This window comes from Phocoena phocoena, chromosome X (genome assembly GCF_963924675.1).
Source record: "Phocoena phocoena chromosome X, mPhoPho1.1, whole genome shotgun sequence".
Taxonomy (NCBI): domain Eukaryota; kingdom Metazoa; phylum Chordata; class Mammalia; order Artiodactyla; family Phocoenidae; genus Phocoena; species Phocoena phocoena.
Window position 1 is genome coordinate 26,069,787 of NC_089240.1, and position 22,919 is coordinate 26,092,705.

The 22,919-nt window shown below is 43.4% G+C and overlaps 1 protein-coding gene and 1 pseudogene across 1 annotated transcript; one reads left to right on the top strand and one right to left on the bottom strand.

Annotated features, from left to right (window-relative positions):
- Window positions 1–1,726: 1,726 nt before the first annotated feature.
- Window positions 1,727–2,197, bottom strand: LOC136142045 (ubiquitin-conjugating enzyme E2 D3 pseudogene; annotated as a pseudogene).
- A 7,530-nt stretch (window positions 2,198–9,727) lies between these two features.
- Window positions 9,728–13,231, top strand: LOC136142046 (melanoma-associated antigen B1-like). The gene is made up of 2 exons (XM_065900141.1): window positions 9,728–10,773; window positions 13,015–13,231. The coding sequence occupies exons 1-2, from the start codon at window positions 9,728–9,730 to the stop codon at window positions 13,229–13,231; spliced, it is 1,263 nt and encodes a 420-aa protein (XP_065756213.1).
- The last annotated feature ends 9,688 nt before the right edge of the window (window positions 13,232–22,919 follow it).

Consider the following 22,919-nt stretch of genomic DNA (forward strand, 5'->3'; position numbering starts at 1 on the left):
TTTTTGAAATACAAATTGAAAATTTTTAAATCATCTATGGGATCCAGAGCAAGACTGCATGGAATTGGAATAGGGATATCCCTGGTAATGTGAAAGAACTCCACAGTAAAATAGGATAAGAAGATAGAGAAAACAAATTAAAATTGTTCACCTATGGGTTTGGCATACTCCATTCAGTCTTTCTTTTCCAAAATTTAAAAGATATACACCTTTTAAAGTCAGGAAAAGATATATACCGTTTGTATTTAGGATGCGCTTAAATTATTCAAGAAAATATGAGTTTATGGGACTGTAAATTGATGCAGCCACTATGGAAAACAGTATAGAGGTTCATCAAAATATTGAAAATAGAACTACCGTGTGATCCAGCAATTCCACTCCCGGAAATTTATCTGAAGGAAAAGAGAACAACAACTTTTTTGAAAAGATATCTGCACCCCCCATATTCATTTATTTACCATAACCAAGACATGAAAACAACGTAAGTGTTCATTGATGGATGAATGGATAAAGGAAATGTGATACACACACACTCACACACACAGTCATACTCTCATTCTCCCTCGGATATTATTCAGCCATTTAAGAAAAAAAAAAAAGGAAATCCTGCCATTTGCAATAACACAGAGGGACAGACAAAGACAAATACTATATGATCTCACTTATATGTGGAAATTAAAAAAAAAAACACACCCAGAGAACAGATTGGTGGTTCCCACAGGTGTGGGGTGGAGGATGGATAAAATGGGTGTAAATGGCCAAACGGTACAAACCATTTACAAAATAAAGAAGTCCTGGGGATGTAATGTACAGCATGGCGACTATAGTTAATAATACTGTATTGTATATTTGAAAGTTGTTAAGAGAGTAGATCTTTTTTAATTGAGGTATAGTTGATGTACAATATTTTATAAGTTTCATGTACACAACAGAGTGATTCACAATTTTTAAAAGTTATATTCCATTTACAGTTATTATAAAATATTGGCTATATACCCTTGGTTGTGCAATATATCCTTGTAGCTTATTTATTTTTATTTATTTTTAATTTTTATTTATTTTTAATATTTTTGCGGTATGCCGGCCTCTCACTGTTGTGGCCTCTCCCGTTGCGGAGCACAGGCTCCGGACGCGCAGGCTCAGTGGCCACGGCTCACGGGCCCAGCCGCTCCGCGGCATGTGGGATCTTCCCAGACCGGGGCATGAACCCGTGTCCCCTGCATCAGCAGGCGGACTCTGAACCACTGCGCCACTAGGGAAGCCCGCTTATTTATTTTATACATAGTATTTTGTATCTCTTAATCCCCTATCCTTCCCCTGCCCCTCCCCCTTCCCTCTTCCCACTGGTAACCACTAGTTTGTTCTCTATATCTGTGAGTCTGTCATATTTCCCTAGTTTGCTTTATTTTTGAAATTCTCCATATAAGTGGTATCATACAGTGTTTTTCTTCCTCTACCTCACTTATTTCACTTAGCATAATACCCTCCAACTCCATCCATGTTGTTGCAAAATGGCAAAAGTTCATTCTTTTTTTATGGCTGACTAGTATTCCATTGTGTGTGTGTGTGTGTGTGTGTGTGTGTGTGTGTAAAGAAGATGTGGTATATACATCTTGGCAATTGTCGGTAATGTTGCTATGAACATTGGGGTGCGTGCATCTTTTCGAATTAGTGTTTTTTTCCTTTTTTAACAGTAATTTAAAGTTTATTCTGGCTATAATGCAGGTTATTCTGACTTTAAGGTATCATACCTGGCATACTTCTGAGTCCGTTCCTGAGAAATTCTTTTGTACTTCTCTCTCTCTCTGTTTTATAGATCCATGCAGTCTATGGCACTGGGGGGGGTTCATCTGGGTTTGGATCATATAGCAGTGAACAAATGGATGAAGGAACGTTAGAAACAATTAAAGGAGGAGACCACTGTGATCTTAGAATATTGAGAGAAATGCTGCCATTAGTGTTAATGTCTGAATGATAAATTCTTGTTGCAAATGCAACCTTAGGTAGTTTGAAGGGGTAGTCTGTAGGAAAAATGAATGGTCAAAAGGAATACACCACCTTGATATGGGTTTTCATTAGCTTCCATAATTGTGGCTTGCCAGTGAAACATATTATCCCCAGCTGGACCTGCAGAGCAGCGTGCTGGAGGGTCACGGGCCAAATCACTAAGTTCCTTATTAATCCCTTTCAGCACCATAGTCTGTGCTTTTCCTCTGGCCCCTCACAGTCCTGGTGTGTGCTCAAAGATCCAGTCAAAACTCTTGATTATCCGGGCGGCTGGGAAGGACTGTCTCTTCATCGTATCCTGGCTCTGCCAGACACAGGCACCTTCTTACTAAACAGAGAGGTTGGACTGGGAGGGTGGGGTCAGAGGCATGTAGAAGAAGCTGAGGGGAAGGGTAGATGAGCGGTGGAAACCCTCAGGCTCAGAGAACCATCGAGAACCTGAAGGAGACCGTCCAACTTAGTGAGGGGGTGGGGTTGTTGTTTTTTGTTTGTTTGTTTGTTTCTTTTGGATACATACCCGGGAGTGGAATTGCTGGGTCATATGGTAGCTCTATTTTTAGTTTCTGGAGGAACCTCCATACTGTTTTCCACGGTGGCTACACCTATTTACATTCCCACCAACAGTGTACAGATCTCCACGCGCTTGCCAGCATTTGTTATTTCTGTTCTTTTTGATGATGGCCATTCTGATAGGTGTGAGTTAATACCTCATGGTAGTTTTAATTTGCATTTATCTGATGATTAATGATGTTGACCATCTTTTCATTTGCCTGTTGGCCATCTGTATGTCTCCTTTGGAAAAATGTCTGTTTAGGTCTTCTGCCCATTTTTTCGATTGGGTTATTTGTTGTTGTTTTTTTTTAAACTGTTGAGTTATATGAGCTGTTTATATATTTTGAATGTTAACCTCTTATTGAGCATACCATTTTCAGATATTTTCTCCCATTCCACAGGTTGTCTTTTCATTTTGTCAATGGTTTCCTTTGCTGTGCCAAAGCTTTTAACTTTAATTATATTCCACTTGTTTATTTCTGCTTTTATTTCCTTTGCTTTAGGAGACAGATCCAAAAAAATATTGCTATGATTTATGTCAAAGCGTGTTTCCACCCATGTTATCTTCTAGGCGCATTATGGTTTCCACTCGTATATTTAGGTCTTTAATTGGTTTTGAGTATATTTTTGTATGTAATGTTAGAGAATGTTCTAATCTCATTCTTTGACGTGTAGCTGGACAGCTACTCATCAAAGAATGAGATTAGAACATAAACAGAATTTGGCGATACAACAAAAGGAAATATGCATTTACATTTGAGCCAGTAACTCCAATTTTTCAGAAATTAACCCCGAAGACACATCCACAACGATGTGAAAATACTGCAATGTCCGTGAATATATTAATTGATAAAAACGTGGTATATTCGCAGAGTGGAGCACTATACTGTGTAGCTATAAAAAAGAATGAGCATGATCTTTGTAAACTAGTATGGGGTGCTTGCAGGATGGTTATGGATATAGATATATAAAAGAATGTGTGAGTTTGGGGCTAATGTCAATGATACCAAGCCCAGTGCCTTCCCATCCTGGTATGAAGAGGCTTTGAGAGATGAGGAAGAGAGAGCCTGAGCCAGAGCTGCAGCCAGGGCTCATACTGCTACGCTGGCCAGTGGGTGTTCCAGGGCATGTCCCAAGGCTCCTCCGGTCCCTAGTGAAGGCTGAGCAGATACTTCACATTGTATTTAAAGAAAGCAGTCAGTCTTCCGACTAGTGGAGGGCCAAGGTGTGGCTCATGGGAACACAACATATAATATATTTGTGTTCCTAGACGATATGCACAAATCGGAGATTTTTCTTTTTTCTATTTTTAAATGTTGTTCCTTTCAATTAAAGATTTGTTTAGCTGCAGAGTTTAAGTTTATCAATGACATGACTCACACATTTAGTGCAGCTTATCAGGTTGAAAAATAAGAATTTTGGTATTATGTAACGCAAACTGGAAATCCTTGAATCATTTCTTGTCATTCGGAACATTGGAATATGGATTTTTTGTGAAAAAGGAAATTATTCCACAGTAAAGTCTGTGTGATCATGAGATACAGAAAAAAAAATCTGAAAAGGTATTCACTTCTTGTTTGTTTTATTCCTTTTAGTCTTTCTTTGTAAAATTGAAGTATATATACCTGGATTCGCTTATTTAAGAATGTGGGAGAAGTGAAATCACAGTATTATGCCTTCTTGCACACGTGCTCTTTTTTTTTTAATTTATTAATTTTTAGCTGCGTTGGGTCTTGGTTGCTGCAAGGGCTTTCTTTAGTTGCGGCGAGTGGGTCTACTCTTCACTGCGGTGCGTGGGCTTCTCACTGCGGTGGCTTCTCTTGTTGCAGAGCACGGGCTCTAGGCACGTGGGCTTCAGTAGTTGTGGCACGTGGGCTTCAGCAGTTGTGGCTCGCGGGCTCTAGAGCGCAGGCTCGGTAGCTGTGGCGCACGGGCTTAGTTGCTCCGCGGTATGTGGGATCTTCCCGGACCAGGGCTCGAACCCGTGTCCCCTGCATTGGCAGGCGGATTCTTAACCACTGTGCCACCAGGGAAGCCCTGATCTTTAATTGTTCAAACATCAATTTAGCGTCTGCTCTTCAGAAGGCTTTTGGGTGGTACTGGGGGTGCTAAGAAACATAGACCCAACCCCCTGCCTGTAGAATTCTAGAGTCTAAGAGCAGCATTCATAGAAAGCAGCTGGTGAACAAAGATCTAAAGGCCCAATAAAAATAAGGGGTAAGAAGTGGGGGTTGAGGGGTTCCTCATGAGGAGTCTAGTGTAAATGTCCTGATGCAAGGCACTTTGAGACTTTAGGACAATATAAAAGTCCTGCAGTGGGAGATAATTTTAAGTTAGGCCATATGGTGAGCCAGCCAGTGAGGCTGTGGAAACACGGAACAGGGGCCAGACCCTCAGATGGTGGGTCTCAGAGTTGAGAGACTTAAGCCTGGAATGGAAAAGTGCCCTTAACAGTTACTTTGAAGTCATGAGTAAACCAGAGAAAAATCTCCACCCGGGGCAGGGATGGAACGTGCCCAGTGCTCCTGTCCCAGTGCAGGTGAACACAGTGCACAACCTAGGTGTTTTATGCACGTCATCTCCAAGGAGTGTCTTTGAAATAAAGGTGACAGGAGTCTGAAACTGGAAACTCAGAAGCCAGTGGGCTGATACTCTTTGCTGGGGGACAAGGAGTCAGAGCCCATTCTATTGAAAGGGCATTCGCATTCAGTTTTTCTTTTTTCTTTTTTTTTTGGTTGTAATTCCGCAAAGTCTACGAGAGGTGTAGATTTTCGGTGACGGTAACATTAATGACGATAGGGGTTGTTTAGTTTAGATGAAAGGGCAGCTTGGAAGGAAGAAAGAGTTAGTCTTGGAAGCAAATTCTAGAATATTTGAATTTCATTCAGTTGGAAGGAAAATATAATTTTCATATTTGATTTATTGGGGAAATTAAAGATTCTTTGTAAACAGCATTTTGGACTGATTTGGTGTTCCATGTCCTAGAATGCCACATATTCTCTGATATCTCCTGGATTTAAAAATTCCTTCAGGGTGGGTGGTATCGTCTGCAGCCAAAATAATCATAATCGTGGTAAAAACAGACATTGTGTAAAGTCTCAATGTGGTCCAGGCGCTGTGCCAGGTGTTTTACATACATTACCTGCATGCCACTAGCCCTGCAAAATAGGGCTTAACAAAGCCACTTCACCTGAGTCTCACAGAGCTTGGTGATGGACCTGAGTTCACACAGCTAATAGGTCACATGGCTGGGACTGGACCTCTGGTCTGAATTTGTCCAGAGCTCGCGCCATTCCACTCCTCCCAGCCTGAGGCTGATCATGAGTCAGTTAATTCACTGTCTTGTACCACTTCAAAATGTATCTTGAGTGATGAGAAGAAGGACTCTGTGACCAAAACACTGGACTGGAATACATACCCACAGCAGTACGAATACCGAAATAAACAAGAGATATGAATAAAGGAGAGAAAGAGATAATGCTCGGTAGCAATATGATCATCTGCATGTGCAAAATCAGATACCCTCAAATGATCAGGGGCTTACAAGATTATCTGGCTCTATCCTTCTATGTAGAAAGTAAATATTTTAGAACTACCCTAAGTCTGGCTGGTGAAGAGAAGGAATATATCAGCTCTTTTTCTCTGACAGCGTAACGTCTGTCCTGAGTTCCTTAATTTGTGCTGTATTTTCCTAATCTTACATCACTTTCGGGACAGAGACCCATTTTCTCCCAAGATTTGCAATAGGGTAACCGGTCAAATGTTTGTAGGGATATGCGTTTCCCAGGAAGCCTTTAATCAAGAGACAGAAGCTGATATAAGAACCCCCATGAATGAGGACCGAGGAGACAATCACCCCTGAATATAGGAGTTATCCAAAGACTAAGGAGAGTGACTTCAGTTCCGTAGAAGGAGGAGTGCCAGGCTTTGTTAGATGTAGTGAGCATGTTGAGTGAGGAATCATGGAAGGACCCAGCCAGAACAGTGAGGTCCTATAGAGTTGCATCCCTGCTGCCTGTTCTTAGAGGCCCCAATGGACTATGGTCATATGAGGATCACCCTGACTTTCCACTTGGAATTCTTAGGAGAGTAGGACCTTGATGTAAGACAAGCAGCTTCAGGAAAGCAGAGAGTGGAGTTACAGGATCGATCATGTGTCAAGGTGAGGATCTGAATGTGGACTGAGGGTAGCACGCACAGCATAAAAGGAGGCCCCGGATAAATCTCTGATGCCGTCATCCCCAGGAAGCTCTGGCCATAGACGTCAGGTTGATTTCAGCCTGGAAAGTCTCGGTGAGGTGAGGATCTCTGTCTAATGGGGTTGGCCTCAGTTTTGCAGAGAGAGAGATAGAGACCTGAGCCCTAACAAGAATTCATGTGATGATGCTGAGTGTTATGAGGGGACCCCCCAAAAGCAGAGGGGGCCAAATAGAATTCTGTACAGTTCTTAGCCCTGGGAGACCCCGAAGAGCTACTGCTGAGTCATCCCCTCATTCCACCCGTGTGATCTCAGGGAGGGAAGGGCCTCATCTAGCAGGATCAGACTCCAGTTCTGAAGGGGGACGTCTTGGCCATAACCAGAGTCAAGGTGAGGACCCTCAGTGCTAATGAGGGGTTCTCTCCCCCAAGGAGGGAGGCTCACAGGGTGGCGCCCGTCTTGTCAGGCAGAGGTGGTCGGAGCAGCGCCCTGACTTCCCCCCACTAGGGCCTCGGGGAGGTGAGGGCTTGGTTCGGAGGCTGGAGGACCCGGGACCATAGAGGGAGGGGTCCCGGGCTCTGATAGACGGCACCGGCAGGATGCAGGGACCGCTGATCCCTGAACAGTGGGCGTTCCCTCAGAGTCCCGCCCCTGCCGTCAGCCCTCGGAGACCCCACGCAGCTCCGGATGCGGCTCCCCCGACTTCCGCTTCGGAAGCGAGCAGCCCGAGCGAGGAGCCCGAGCGGGAGCCGCGGCGTCTGTTCGTCCGAGCGTGGGTTTTCAGGACTCGTCCGGAGCCACGGTGAGGACCTGAATGTAGCCTGCAGGGACCTTCCCTCCCCCCTCCCCCCATAACAAAGGTGACCCCCCGCCTCCCGCCCCTGCCTGCCATCAGCAGCGTGGGACCCTGATCTGACCTATATGCCAGAGGAGTTGCCGTCTGGAGGGCCTCAGAGAGTGGAGGGCCTTTGTCTAGAGGGGGCGGCTTCTTAGGCAAAGGGTGTAGTCTTGTCCCCAGCAGGTGAAAAGTGGGACCTTCAGAGCTGACGAGGGTCCCTCCTTCCGAAAGGCGTGACTGCACGGGGCCCCCTCCCGCCTTCACTCGTGCGATGCTCTAGAGGAATTCAGGCTGAGAGAACCCCTCATTTCTGCCTGGGGTGGGAAGTGGGGTTGGGGGCTAGGGGACGTTCGGGTAGAGAAAGGCCTTTACGGAAAGGGGGCAGGACTTCCCTGGCGGTCCAGTGGTTAAGACTCCTCGCTTCCACTGCAGGGGGCGCACCTTCGATCCCTGGTAGGGGAACTAAGATCCCACATGCCACATGGTGCGGCCAAAAAGAAAGGGCGGGGGCGTGGACCAAGAGGGTGTTATGTTCGCTAAGTGAAATAAGTCAGACAGAGAAAAACTGTATGATTACTGTATGATTTCACTTACACGTGGAAGCTGAAAAACAAAACAAATGAACAAACAACAGAACAGAAACAGTTATAGATACAGAGAGCAAACGTGGTTGGGGGGAGGAGAGAAATTAGGTGAGGACAATTAAGAGATACAAACTACCAGTTACGAAGTAAATGCGTAATGGGTGTGAAATGTAAAACAACAGGTAGTTGGATGGATGGATGGATGGATGGATGGATGGAGAGATAGATAGATAAGGCAACCCCATTAAGCTTAGGGAGGAGACTTGGCCCTAAAAGAAGCAGAGGTAGGCCCATCAGTGTTAGTAAGCAGACCTCTCGTGAAAACGGGGAACTGCACAAATCAGCAGCCCTGCTCTCAGACCTGGGAGTCCCCAGATAAGGTAGCCGGGATGCGGAGCCCCCGACTTCTCTTCTAGCTACTCAAGGAGGTGAGTGCTTTGGCCTGAGGCATGTAGATTCGGGTCAGTGGAGGGAGGAATCCCAAACCCAAACAGATGTGAGGCAGAAGTGCCCATCAGTTCCCCACTCGGAACTCACAGGGAAGTCAGCATCTTGGTGTGATGGGTCAGCAGAGGGAGGAACCGTAGACCCTCCCCTGAGTGAGAACTGGGGACCGTGAGGGAGGACCACACGTTATAGGGCCTCAGCCTGCCTGCTGCGGCTTTCAGCCTCTGGAGACTAGGGGCGCTGTGGCCAGGTAAGGCCATCCTCACTTCCACTGTTCGGTCTCAGGGAGCTGTGGGCCTTACTGGGAGGAAATGTCCTCAAGTCAAGAGAGAAAGGCGCCCCCAGATCCTCCCAGGAGACCCAGTGGGGACTGTGAATGACGACCCCCCTTCCACCGAATCAAAGGCATAATAAAGAGTCCTGCCCAGGCCTCTGCTCAGCCCTTGAAGGCCCAGAGCATGGTTGTCAGGTGGAGGCTCCTCATTTCTTTGTATCATTTCTAAGGGAGACGAGATCCTTCGTCTGAAGGTGCCACACCAGGGGCAGCAGGAGGGGTCCCAGACCCTTGGTGTCGACAAGATGAGGACGCTGAATGGTTGAGGACCAACGAGTTCAGGACAGAGCAGGCCCCACACAACTGTCAGCGCTGTGCACCCCGATAGTGTCCATGATGCAGTTCCTTCTCGTGGGCCCCAGGGAGCTTTGAGGTGTCACCTTTAGAGCAGCACAGGAAAGAGGTCCCGGCCCTACCAAGAGTCGATGTGGCAATCCTGTGGTAGTCGATGTGGTAGTCGATGAGGGCCTACCCTACCAGGATCTGTGGTCACCGCCGTCAGCCACAGGCAGGGCTGGCAGGCTGTAGCCTGAGGCTCACTCACTCTCGCTTCATACGCTGGGTTCTCAGGGGACAGGCTGACCAAGAACAAGAGCCTAGTGGTTCCTAGAGCAGTGCCCTCAAGGAAACGTGCAGGGCGGCGTTCTTCAAGTCAGAGTGGGACCTCCCTGCTGAAGGTGCTCACACCCTCTCACCTTCCCTCCTCCAGGTTCCAGCATCACCTGCTCTCCTGCCCACTCCCCCGCTTGCTGTCCCTGCCCATAGTCATGCCTCGGGGGCAGAAGAGTAAGCTCCGTGCCCGTGAGAAGCGCCGCCAGGTCCGGAGGGAGACCCAGAATCTCGGGGGTGCTCAGGCCACTGCAGCACAGAGAGAAGAGTCGCCCTCGTCCCCCACTTCTCTTTCTCGGGGTACTCCCCCGAGCTCCCCTGCTGTTGGCACTCGCCAGGAGCCTCAGGGAGCCCAAGCCACTAGCTCTCGTGCTGCAGGGGTTTCAGGCCCAGGATCTGATGTGCATGCCAAGGGCCAGGTACAGGCGAGGAAAAGTTCCTGCCGGGCCTCAGCCTCCGGTGAGAGCTCTCAGAGAGATCCTCTAATGAAGACGGTGGGAATGTTGATAGAATTCCTGCTGGAGAAGTATACAATGGAAGAGCCCATTATAAAGGCAGACTTGCTGAAGCTTGTGAACAAAAGGTACAAGGGGAAGTTCCCTGAGATCCTCAGGAGAGCTGCTGAGTCCGTTCAGCTGATCTTTGGTCTTGAGTTGAAGGAAGTCAAGCCGGGTGGTGATTCCTATACCCTTGTCAGCAAGCTACATGTCAGCGATGATGGGTGTCAGAGCAGTGGCGGGAGGTTTCAGAAGAATGGGCTTCTGATGCTTCTCCTCGGTGTGATCTTCTTGCGTGGCGACCGCGCCTATGAGGAGGAGATCTGGAAATACCTGAATGTTTTGGGTGTTTATGTTGGAAGGTGCCATATAATCTTTGGGGAGCCCAGGAAGCTTATCACAGAAGATCTGGTGCAGGAAAATTACCTGGTGTATCGTCAGGTACGTGACAGCGATCCCCCGCGCTATGAGTTCCTGTGGGGCCGGAGAGCCTGCGCTGAAACCACCAAGATGGAAGTCCTGGAGTTTGTGGCCAGGGTCACTGGTACCGTCCCCAGTGCCTTTCCAGCCCATTATGAAAAGGCTTTGAGAGATAACGAAGAGAGAGCCCAAGCCCAAGCCCGAGCCAGAGCTGCAGCCAGGGCTGGTACTCGTGTCAAGGCCAGTGCGCCTTCCAAGGTCATGTCTAGCAGTTCCTCCCACCCTTAGTGAGGTCTGAGGCAGCTTCTTCACTTTGTGTTTGACCAACGCTGCCAACCTTTTCAGTAGTGAGAGGCTAAGCTGGGGCTGGAAAGATCATAATATATATCTTCTTTGTGTTCCTGTTTTATACTAGTATCTTTCAAATGTTGTTTCTTTTACTAGAATGTTTCTTTAGATTCAGAATCCAAGTTTATAAATGACATGGAACACATATTTGTTGTTGTTTATCAGGTTTAAGCGTAAGAGTTTAGGTAGTGTGTAGTACGATGTGAAAACTCCTTGCATCTTTCTGGCGTTCCGGACTGAGATAATATGGCTTTGGAATAGGAATTTTCTTGGAAATGTGAAAGAATGCTGTGGTTTTAAAATGAAAAGTAAAGTTTAGTCAAATTTTGGTTTGTCTCATTCACCTTTGTCTTTCTCTTTGTAAAATTCAAAGATACACACCTAGATGTCCTTAGCTTATTCAAGAATGCCGACAAAATTAGATAGTAATAAATTACATTCCTCACCCAGTGCCTCATTGATTCCCATCTGTAATTGAGCATCTGCTCTTTGGAAGGTTCTGTGCTGGTAGTGATGATGCTAAGATAAAGAAGACCCTGCACCTGCCTGTAGATGTTGAGAGTATAAGAGCAGCTGTTATATAAGGAAGGTGGTGTGATGAAAAAACCCAGTGAGGATGGTGGGGAGAGAGTCCAGATGAGAGCAGTGAAGTATAAATTCTCTTAGCCAGAGCACTTTGAGGTTTGGTTATTTTGCAAATCCCTCCTTGGGAGGTAATTTTAAGTTGGCTGCATGGTGGGCTAGATGAGGCTGTGATAATGGTGAGCAGGGGTCCAGTGCTTTTGCCCCGGTGCAGGTGAACACAGTGCCCAAACAAACCAGGTGTTTTATGCATATTGTCTCCTTTGGGGTGGGATGCTGAGAAGCCCCTGTGCTGGCACGGTGTGCCCTGGGCTGGAGGAGCCCCAGCCCGCTCCATTAATTAGTTATCGGGGTTTTTTAATTGGAGTGTAACTGCTTTACAATGTTGTGTTAGTTTCTGCTGTGCAACGAAGTGAATCAGCTCCACGTATACATATATCCCCTCCCTGCTGGACTTCCCCCCACCCATCTAGGTGGTCACAGAGCACCAAGCTGAGCTCCCTGTGCTGTACAGCACGTTCCCACTAGCTATCTATTTGTCACATGGTAGTGTACATAGGTCAATCCTAATCTCCCAATTCATCCCACCCCCCCTTCCCCCGTGTCCACGTGTCCGTTCTCTATGTCTGCGTCTCTGTTCCCACCCTGCAAAGAGGTTCAACTGTACCAGTTATCTAGATTCCACATATATGCGTTAATATATGAGATTTGTTTGTCTTGAGTGTAATCTGGCAGAACTCCTAAATGGGCCCAGATTTTGGTGGTGATGAAACACGTGAAAATCGGTGGGGGGGGGGGGCGCGGGTTTGGGAGGCAGGGGAATTATTGGTCCTTGACACAGATTCTATAAGGTTTGATTTGCATCCTGGTGAAACCCCTGCCTCCACAAATGAAACAACATATTCTCTGATAGGGAAAATGTGCTCAGGGTTACTTGCTAAGGACCACTTTGGTTAATTCAGCTTTCTTTGTCCTAGAGGCCCGCATAGTCTCTGACATCTCCTGGATAAAATGAAAAATTCCTAGAGATGAGGGTATCTCTAGGACAGAGAAGACCAGTCTCTTCTGGTATGAAAACAAGCATTGTAATAACTGCCATGCATAAAAGACCCAGACATCGCCAGCCACTGTGCCAGGTGCTTTACATATATCACATATGTTCCGACAGTTCTATAAGATGAGGCTTATCAAACCCACTTGGCAGACAAAGAACTTGCAGTATTCTCCGGACTGGTAAAGTGACAGAACCGGGAGTACAGCCCGGTCTGAATTCCTCCAGAGCCCGTACTGTTCCACTCCTCCCAGCCTGAGGCAGCCCTTCTGTCTCTTAATCCATTTCTCCTTTCACTGCTCCGTGACGTCTCTCAGGCAATAAGAAAGAGGAACTTGTAGCCAAAATATTAAAAGCAGGCCTAAAGAAGGAAGGTGATCACGAGAATCAGACACCATCTGGGGATTGTCTGTGGGCTTCGTTTACCTAGGATCCTCCTGCCCCTCGCCCCAGGCTTCCCTGAGAGCTGATTGCCCCGGTCCCGGCACGGGGGTCCAGTCCCAGCACTTTCCGGCATCACAGCACCCTGCCCCTGGGTCTTCCCCAGTGTGCCCTCGTGTCCAGACTGGAAGCTGACCTGCTGGCCAGCTCTCCTCTGCATCTTCCGCTGGAGGCTGCACTCAGCTCCCGGAGGAACAGACAGCCCATATGCCCTGGCCACCCCTGAGTCGGAGCATCCCGACTCCCCGCAGATCCCGTTCGTCACCGTGGACCCCTGGGACAGCAGCTGCCCTTTCCATGTATCTGTTCACTTCAGACAGTGACGTTTACACACCTCCTCATCCCCACTGGGTGCCTCCACCACATTCTAGGTGTTTGCAAGCCTGCTGGTGACGAGACTCTGATTTGGTGTGGACTCTACAGGGCCTTGGCTTATAACCCCAAGGCTAGGGAGGCCTTGTTTGAAACAACGTGATATTTGCAGTAGGATTTTAATGAAGTGTCTTCTTTGAATCTGGCCACTGAACCCATACACTGATGAGTGAACTTAATTAAGGGGTCCAAAACCAAAGCCTTCTTCCTAAGTGGTAAAGGAGGAGGGACCAAGGAAATCACTGTGTAAACAAACATCTGCTGAGGCTGAATTCCTAAAAACCCATCTTGGAGTCCTTCTTGGAGGTGGAAAATGGTTCTTTGGCAGACATGCTAGCTTTGAACAACAAGGAAGAATAATTCACCATCCTCCCAGTAATTCTTGTCTGTATCTGTCCCAGGGGAGATGCTGTTTGTTCAATATGCTTAATGGCACCTGTTCGGGTGTTCAGGTATGTTCAGTCAGGTGGTGGGTGGCTGTGATTTTGACCGTGCAAGCAAAAGTTAGGAGAAAATTCCCAGCCTACTGAGATTACACAGGTTATTGCAATTGGCAATGCAGAAAGGTACTGGTGAAAGCCCTCTCTGCTGAGATGTACAGGGTACTTTTGGAAATTAGATGGGATCCTATATTTGAAAACACGTCTTACATAGTATGCACAAGAAAAAAATTGGTGAATTTCAAGGTAAATTTGGCCTTCTCAGAAACTCCTCCAACTAACTAAGAGGGTTGTTGTCATAAGCAATGGCAATAGTCGCTCTTTATTGAGCACATACTATACACCAGTTTATGGGAGACTGCAAACCTCATCCACATCCTGTCTTGCTCTCCCTGGGTTCCTGGGGAGACTATATTCCCAGTCCACTTGTAATTAGGAAGGGTCACCTCCAGACCAAGGCACGAGGGAGTCAGTATGGCACCTCTGTGCTTTCTCTTCCATTCAGCAGCAAACAGAGAGAGCCCGTGTTGAGGTGTGGAGCCACGTGACGTACATAGCCGGGATCTCGGAGTCATCTGTGAGCGGTGAGCCTCTGCCAACCTTCATCAGATTTTATGTGCACAAGAAACAGACTTTTGTTGTGTTAAGTCATTCAGATATCAGGTTTTCTCTGTTGCATCAGTTAGCAGTTACTTAATCCGAGTGATACACAACTACTATTTCTACTCTTAGGCTCATTTAAATGTTTTAATGACAGAGCTAATCATAGCATATATACTCTTCTTATAAAAACTTCTTACACACCTAAATCACAAACTCCCCCCTTACAACATTGCTCGAAAATTCAGCCCCCTTTTCAGAAGTAACCACGATTAACTGTCTGGTGTGTGTCATTCTAAAGCTGATTTGAGGCTTCTTTGTACATAGATGTGCTACAAAAATGTGTTGAATTTTTAACACACAGGGGCCACAGTGTACATGTTGTTCTGTGACTTGCTCTTGTAACTTAATGGAAGTGAATGCAAGATCTTTCTGTGACAGCACTTATAAGACCCACCTCACTTTTTAAAACTGTCATCACCGTTAGAAAAGGTCCCAGCCAGCCCTCTGGTCCTAAGCTACAGCGTGAAGTAGAGCCCCTCAGCCAACCTGTAGATCTGTGAGAACAAACAGTTGTTGTGTTAGGATGCTAAGTTTTGTGGCTCTTCGTTGGGCAGTGGAAGTTTACTAATAAGTACATTAAGGGCTAGCAGTTCATATTTTAATTTTTTATGTTCTTTGTCTTCCACAGGGAGCACATACTATTCCTAAAAATACTTTTAAGGTTAAGAAAAATAAACTTCAAAAGGCATGGGAAATTCTAATTACAGACGTTAGGGAAGCCTTTAAAATGGGAAAAATAAGCAAATTACAAAAGAAGAGTGAAGTGACGCATGATTATTTCTCCTACAGAATGAAAACAAAAAGATTACCTATAGACTGTTCTCTCTCCAGCTGGTGGATTGATAAAGAGAAATTTTATATCAGAGGATAAGTTCCTGATAGTTCATGAGTTTCAACATAGTTCTGGAGCATGTTTATCTCACACCATCTAGAAAGGCAATATGTAGTTCGTAAGAGCATGAGATTCTGGAGCCAGACACCCGGTCTTTCAATCCCAGCGCTACCATTTACTAGTTGTGTAATCTTGGGTAAATTCCGTAACCTCTTTGTGCCTCTTTTCTTATCTGTAAAATTGTGATGATAGTAATACCTAACTATAAGATTATTCTGAGAATTAAGTGTAGGGCATTCAGCACGGTGCCCACGAATTCATAAGCGTTATATATGTGTTAACTATTATTTTATTATCAAAGCATTTTGCTGAGTTTTCATTGAAGGATTAATTGACATTTAATACAGGAAGAATATGGGCCCTATAGATAACCTTAACACTTAAAAACTACAATGGAGAAATACTAACCTTCTGAGAGGGAATCTGTCACATCTGTAGGCCCTAAAGCACTATCGGATGATTTCCATTAATATTAATTAGGTCAATAAAAAGTATTAATGTTTAAATACAAGCCATGGTTATCAGAAAAATTTATTAGCCTTAATACTTCACTCCCCATTTGTATAGGATAAATGAGGTAATTCAAAAGAGAGAGATTTTATGTTTTATCATCAGTAAATAGCTAAGCAGTGAAGAACTGAGGAACTCAGCTTTGACCACGTCTTGGACTAAGTGAGATTTAAGGGTTGTTTGGTATCCAAGGATACCTCTTCATGTAGTTTCTATAAATCTGAGAAGAACAGTTAGTGGCAGCATCGTATTTCCAAGTCTAGATTCCTCCCTATCATTCCCACCTCTTAATTTCGTACGCCATCTTAGCTCGCTGTGCTGCATAGTTGTTTAGTCAGTTAGCAGTCTGGATGTCCACTGTGAAGGTATTTTTTAGATGCGATTAATAGTTCCATCTGTAGGCTTTGAGTAAAGCAGATTACCACCCGTAGTGTGACCGGGCCTCGTGCAATCAGTTGAGGGCCCCAAGACCAAGGACTGAGGTGTCCTGAAGGAATTCAGCCTCAAGACTGCAACACAGGGACTTCCCTGGTGGTCCAGTGGCTAAGACTCCGTGCTCCCAATTCCGGGGGCCCCGGTTCGATCCCTGGTCAGGGAACTAGATCCCACATGCGTGCTGGAAGTAAGAGTTCCCATGCCGCGACTAAAGATCCCGCATGCCACAACGAGGACCCGGCGCAGCCAAAACAAATATATAAATATTAAAAAAAAAAAAAAAAGGACTGCAACACAGAAACCCCGCCTGAGTTTCCAGTATGCCTGCCCTGCTATACAGACCTTGGACTCAAGACTGTAACATGTGAGTTTCTAACCTGCTGGCTTGCTCTATGAATTTCAGACTTGCCATATACTTATGTATATATGATCTCTTATTGGTCTGTTTCTTTGAAGAACCCTAACTAATAAACCACCATACACAAATGGAAGAGTCCCACCAAATATACTTCCTAAACACTTCTTCATCCTCTCTGTCCCTATTTACCAATGCTCTTATTCAGAGCTCTGCCGTTTCCATCCTAGTTAATTGAACTTACAGCTCTGATATTGACCAGCATCAATATCTTGAAGTTACTTATTTCTTTTCCTGATAGTCATAGTTCTTTGTCCCCTTACTTATTGTTAAACTTTGTTTCTCACAATTCTAGGAGTTCCTTCCTGTGTGCTACTTCTAAGTGATCAGCAAATCTGATTTTTTAGTTATCCAGATTTTTTTAGAAGCATATCAAATTAAAATCAAGAGTTTTCTTGTGAATCACCTGAATGGTTGTCCTGTGAGTTGAGTGCATTTGTTTTTATACAGGGACACTGGCTGCTCAAAGACCTTGCCTAATTACCTGATCTACTGTAATAGTCCAGCTAGAACTTTGAGACAAATAGAATGCTATTACATTTACTCTTGACCATGCCACGAAATTTTTTAAGTTTATTTTTAACCAGGTGGCCAAGTTACGTTAAAATCAGTGGTCTACACTGATCTATCAATTCCTTCACTTTTACTTCTCAACACATTTGTCCATCTTTCTTACTTCTCCACTGAAACTCCTTTCACCACCACCACTAGGGATCTCCTGGGTGATAAATTCATTAAAATATAATGTTTATTTTTTTCAGCTTTATTAAGGTATAATTGACACATAAGAATTGTATATATTTAAGGTGTACGATGTTTTGTTATATGTAAAATGTCAAAACACTGTGAAATAATGATTACAATCAATCTAATTAACACACTCACCACCTCACATAGCTACTATTTTCTATTTTTAATAAAAGTGATATATGTCCACTACAGTACATATGAAATTTTTTAAAAGTTTAATACAGAAATTGAACTATCACCTATAATTCCATCACCTAAAGATAACAATTAAGTACTAACAGTTCAGTTGAATCGTTATTAATAATTTGATGCATTTTCTTTCAGAAATACATACATTTATGACAATAATATATATTATGGAATTGCAATAAAGTGCCTGCCATAAAACAGATAGGTATCTTTCTTTTTAAAATAATACTTTGCAAATATATTACCATGTATTATTCTTCTAATATAAGTGATTACTCTGTACATTGATTTGTGCATTTAAAAATTTTATTTATTTATTTATTTGGCTGTGCCGGGTGTTGGTTGTGGCATGCGGGATCTTCATTGCGGCATGCAGGATCTTTAGTTGTAGCATATGGGTTCTTAGTTGTGGCATGTTGGATCTAGTTCCCTGACCAGGGATTGAACCCGGGCCCCCTGCATTGGGAGTGCAGAATCTTAGCCAAGGGACCACCAGAGAAGTCCCTGATTTGTGCATTTTATATGTAACTTTATGAGTGCAGCCATTTCTCTAACTTAAAATTTTTATACAAATTAGAGTCTGTTTTATTGATATGTCTATTGTGACACCAATATAATACTGTTTTAATATTAAACACTTAAAATACATTTCAAAATGCAGCAGCTATTTGCTATATTTATTCTTTCAGTTGGCTTTAAAATTTCTTTGCCAAATTCGAACTGAAAATTCACTTGCATTTAGAGTAGGTTTAAGTTAATCCTACATGTTTTAAAAATGACTTCTTTATGCTATTTAGTCTTTTTAACTCCAAGCACATTTTGATCTTTATCCTACTTTAGAGCATTTGACATGGTTGGCTACCCTTTTATGCTTGAAATACTCTTCCAGGTTGCTTTTGGAATTCTACTCACCATCAGTTTTACTCTCATCTTTCTGATCTTTCTTCTTATTCTTCTTGTGGTCTTCCATTTTGGGGTCTCATCCTTAAGTATTAATGTCTTTGTCTCTCCTCTGCTTTCATCGTATAAACACTCCTGGAAGACCTCATTCTTTCCCATGGCTTCAACCACTGTCTGGATGCTGATGTCTCTCAATTCAAAATTTCCAGACTTTCTAGACCTCACGTCCTATGAGACAAGTCCTGTAGTACAGGGATCTTGGTTGCTTAAATGCCTCACATAATTATCTCCTCAACTGTGATGTTCTGGCAGAATCCTATAAGACACATCCACTTAGATGTCTGTCAGGTACTTAAAATGAAATCTGTCACAAATCTAGACTCATAATTTTATCTTCACTAACCTGCTCCTCCTCTTTGCTTTCCCCTAGGAGAATCCCACCACAATACTATCAGTTACCCATTCCAGAAAGCTGGGAATCACCATTAATCCCCTACACCTCCCTCAGACATTTTAGTCTTTTACTGAGATCTAGCCTATCTCTATATGTCTTAGTAATCTATCACCAAAATAATGCTGTGTAATAAACCACCCCAAAATGTATTGGCATCCAACAATAAACATATTCTCCAAATCACAGGTCTGTGCGGTTTGTGGACAACTCTGCTTCAGGCTGCGGTCTGTAGATTTGGTTTAGATCTACCCCACATGTGTTCATTCTGAGGCCCAGGATGAAGTAACAGCAACTTTCCAGGGTTTAGTTTTTCTCATGGCAGATCACTGGAGCCCAAGAGGACTAAGCCAAATACAGCAAGTACATGCCAAGGCTCTGCTCACGTAATATCCACTAACATTATATTGGCCAAAGCAAGTCACATGTCAAGCTTAAAGTCAGTGGCATCAAAGTACACGCTGCCCAACATGAAGCCATAGGATAGGTGCATATATGTAATTATTTCAGGGAAGTGAAGAACTGAGACCAATTATTCAACCTATCACAGCCTGATAATATTACTCAAATTTACCCCATCCTCCACATTCCACTGCTACTGCCTTAATTTGTATCTCTTAATTTCTCCCCCACGTTAGTGAATAACCTCAACTATTGTCTGTGATTCCATCCTTGCCCCCATTGAACGCATCTTTCACACACACAGTAGAGTCATCTTTATACAGCACAAGTTAGATTGTGACTCTTATGCTTAACATCACTAACTGTGAATCAGGACAATGTATATGTTCCTTTGCATGTCATATAAGACCACTCTTGTCCTGGCCCTAGCCTCCTTTCCACAACTATGAACCCACCAGCACCATCTAGTCGTAATGAAATACTTGCCATTCACTAAACAAATTCGAGAAAGAATTCTGCACTTGGAAGATCATACTGCCAGTGCCTCAAAATGTCTGACATACAGTTGATGCCAAAAATAAATGTTTGGTAAAATAATAATTGTAAAAGACCTTAGTCCTGGCAACATCATTTTCTCACTCACTAGACTTTGCTAGCCTAATTAATTAATTAATTAATTTAAGTAACAAACTGTTTGACCAGCTTTGCCGCTGAGCTCTTTCTGAAACCCTGACAAAATATCATTTTTTCTTATGTGGCCTTTCCTGTCTGTATGTCATAGCTCTTCTCGTGTAGTTTTTATCTTATTTCTAATATTTTGCATCATTTATACTCAGGTTATGATCCTGAAAATTTCATCCCAGGTGACCTGTTAAATTAGAACAAACTCAAAGGGAATGAAAATGGATGTTTCTATCATCACATAATAATGAATATACATACCTTTTGGAAGAAAAAAGGTTTAAAAACCCTAAAACAACTTTGGGAGCCAACTATACATTAGGAAATTTATGGAGATAGAAGTGAAACAGTACAATGTATATCTGTGGTTTAGCATGATAGAGTGGAAAGAACATCAGTTTTGGAGACAGTCTGGCATCTGCATACCAGCTTTAACACTTTCATTCATTTAATAAATAGTTTGGAGTACCTACTACATGCCAGTCGATATACTAGTGGATACCAAGGTGAGCAAAACATGCTCTTATAGTCCAATGGGAAAGTTGAGTATGCTAGAAATCATTATTTGCCAATATTCGTTTTCTCTACTTTGTGCAAATAGGACAATTTCACTTCCCTTCTCCCTTTAAAGTTGGATTTTGCCCTGTGACTTGCTTTGTTTAGATGAAATATAGATATATGTCACTTACATGAAGAGGCAATTAGTTGCCAGTACTCAACTCTCAAGCCATAACTTCCCCCAGTGTAGCAATCATGGAAATATTAATACATATTGAGAAAGCAACACCATAAGTTATTGGAACTACTGTCGGCATGAATCCATCAGTAACGCCCATGAGCAGGACCTTCCTGCTGCTCTGCTTTGAATACACAGTGTGAGAAAAAAATTCTGTTTAAAGCCTCTAATATTTGGGGAATGTTTGTTACAACACTGTAACTTATACTAACCTGACAGATACAATAAATATAGAACAATTAATAAGTAGATGCATATAATAAAGGGGGGACTCAGGGTGCCATTGAAGTTAATGACAGAAGAATGATCATTGTATAGTGGTTAAAGATGACTTTCCTGAAGAAATGATGTTAGACTCTGGGATGGATGAAATAATAGTTAACCAAGTAGAGAATGTTAAATGGAGAAATAGTGCCTGTCTTCTAGGGCTAAGGATTAAAATGATCTAACATATTAACTGTGCTGAGCAATTGGCCTATAGCAAAAGCTTAATAAATGCTAGTTTCCTTTTCTCATAGTCTCCTAATTGGTTTCTGCCAAAATATTCCTTTGCCATTCACTAGACGCATCCTAGACTTCTGTCCATCCTTCTTAGTCTCTTCCAGCAGCCACCTTAGCCTTGGATCAGAAGATAATGCCGTGTCCTTTCACTGACTACAGGAAAATAATTCACTTCTACCATAGCTGAAAACTGACCTTAACTAATTTTAAACTGATCATTTTTAAGACCTTCTAGACAGACTGTCAAAGAACAGTCTCCTCGAATCACGACAGGCACTTGAAACCCAATATGTCAGAACAACTTCGGGGCTCTCCCCCAAACCAGAGTTTCTTTCAAGGCTCATTTCAGTAAATGGCCCTAGTATCTACCCTGTTGCTAATATCAGAAACCTAAGCATCATTCCTCTTCTTCATTACCCTCCCAAACTATAACCAAGAATCAAGATCTGTTGATTCTACTGTTAAATATTAGTTTAAAAATCTTCCTAGTTAAAAAAAAAAATCTTCCTAGTTGTCTTAATTTTCAGTAAACTGTCCTCACCATCATCTCTCTTTGATTGCTTCCTTTGCCTTCTAACTACTGATTTCCCTGCATTTGCTTTTATGCACCCTTTCCAATCTTTTCTTCCTCAAGTTTTAAGACCTGTAGTACCTTTTGGATTCAATTTTGAGCTTTGTTTTCATGAATTTTAAATGGTACTTTAGATGGACCTTGAGATATTTTCCAGTTATCCCACTCTGATTTGTGCCCTAGCACGTTGTATTCTCGGGGTTACTATAGGAATCTTCCAGAGTCCTACTTAGAGAATCCTGAAGTAGATTGAATGTCTGGAGGATTTGGTTAGAAAAGGAAAGCATCAGCATCGTTTCTCGATCTTACACAGCCAGGTGGCAGTGTTGCTTCTTGGAAGATAATCATCAGAGGTTTGTAGGTTTGGAACTGGGTTTAGGGCTTGACTCTTAGCATTTATTTTATTATTCTTTTGAATCCGATCTACTGGCACCTTATTTCTCCCCAGTCATGTCACTGGAGCAGCAACACGAGCCTGATTCCTTAACTTTTTCAGGTATCCTTCTTTTTTTTTAAACACCTCTGATCTCCTAGATGAAATATATTTACCTGAAAGAAAGATTGTATGAGGAAGAATTAAAATACAGTTCCTGGCTGTTCTTCCTATGGAAAGACTCATTATCAGGGAAGAAATTGTAGTTTCATTGCAACAGATTCTATGAAAACTGCAGCACAGGAATACTTTAAACAGTTTAGTCCATTCCATGTGACTGCAGGGTAATTAGTGAAATCCAGATTAATCAGAAACTTGCTAGGCAGCAGGGTGATTTGACTAACAGCCTGGGAAGGTACAAAATAACTGGGTAATGAAGTGGATCCGGTGATAATGTGCAAGACTTCTCCTGGGATTGTACAGAAATACATTATTTAGACAGATGCTGTATCTTGTGGACAAGAGATCTTTAAAACTGGAAATATTGTATCTTTCCTATCTGATTCTGCTTCATGCCCCCATGGACTAAAGATTGAAAAGCAGCATTAGAGAGGGGAATATTTTAGGAAACTCTTTCCAGATCCAATCTGATATCTGTCATCAAAGGTGGAGGATGTGTTCTGTGTTACTCTAGGGCTTTGTCACACATCTTATCTGACCCTCATAAAAA

Excerpts from the sequence above, each read along its gene's own strand:
- LOC136142046 (XM_065900141.1), top strand. The coding sequence starts at position 9,728 with ATGCCTCGGGGGCAGAAGAGTAAGCTCCGTGCCCGTGAGAAGCGCCGC. Across the intron at positions 10,774-13,014 it reads AGCAGTTCCTCCCACCCTTA|TGTGCCCTCGTGTCCAGACT; the intron begins GTGAGGTCTGAG and ends GGTCTTCCCCAG.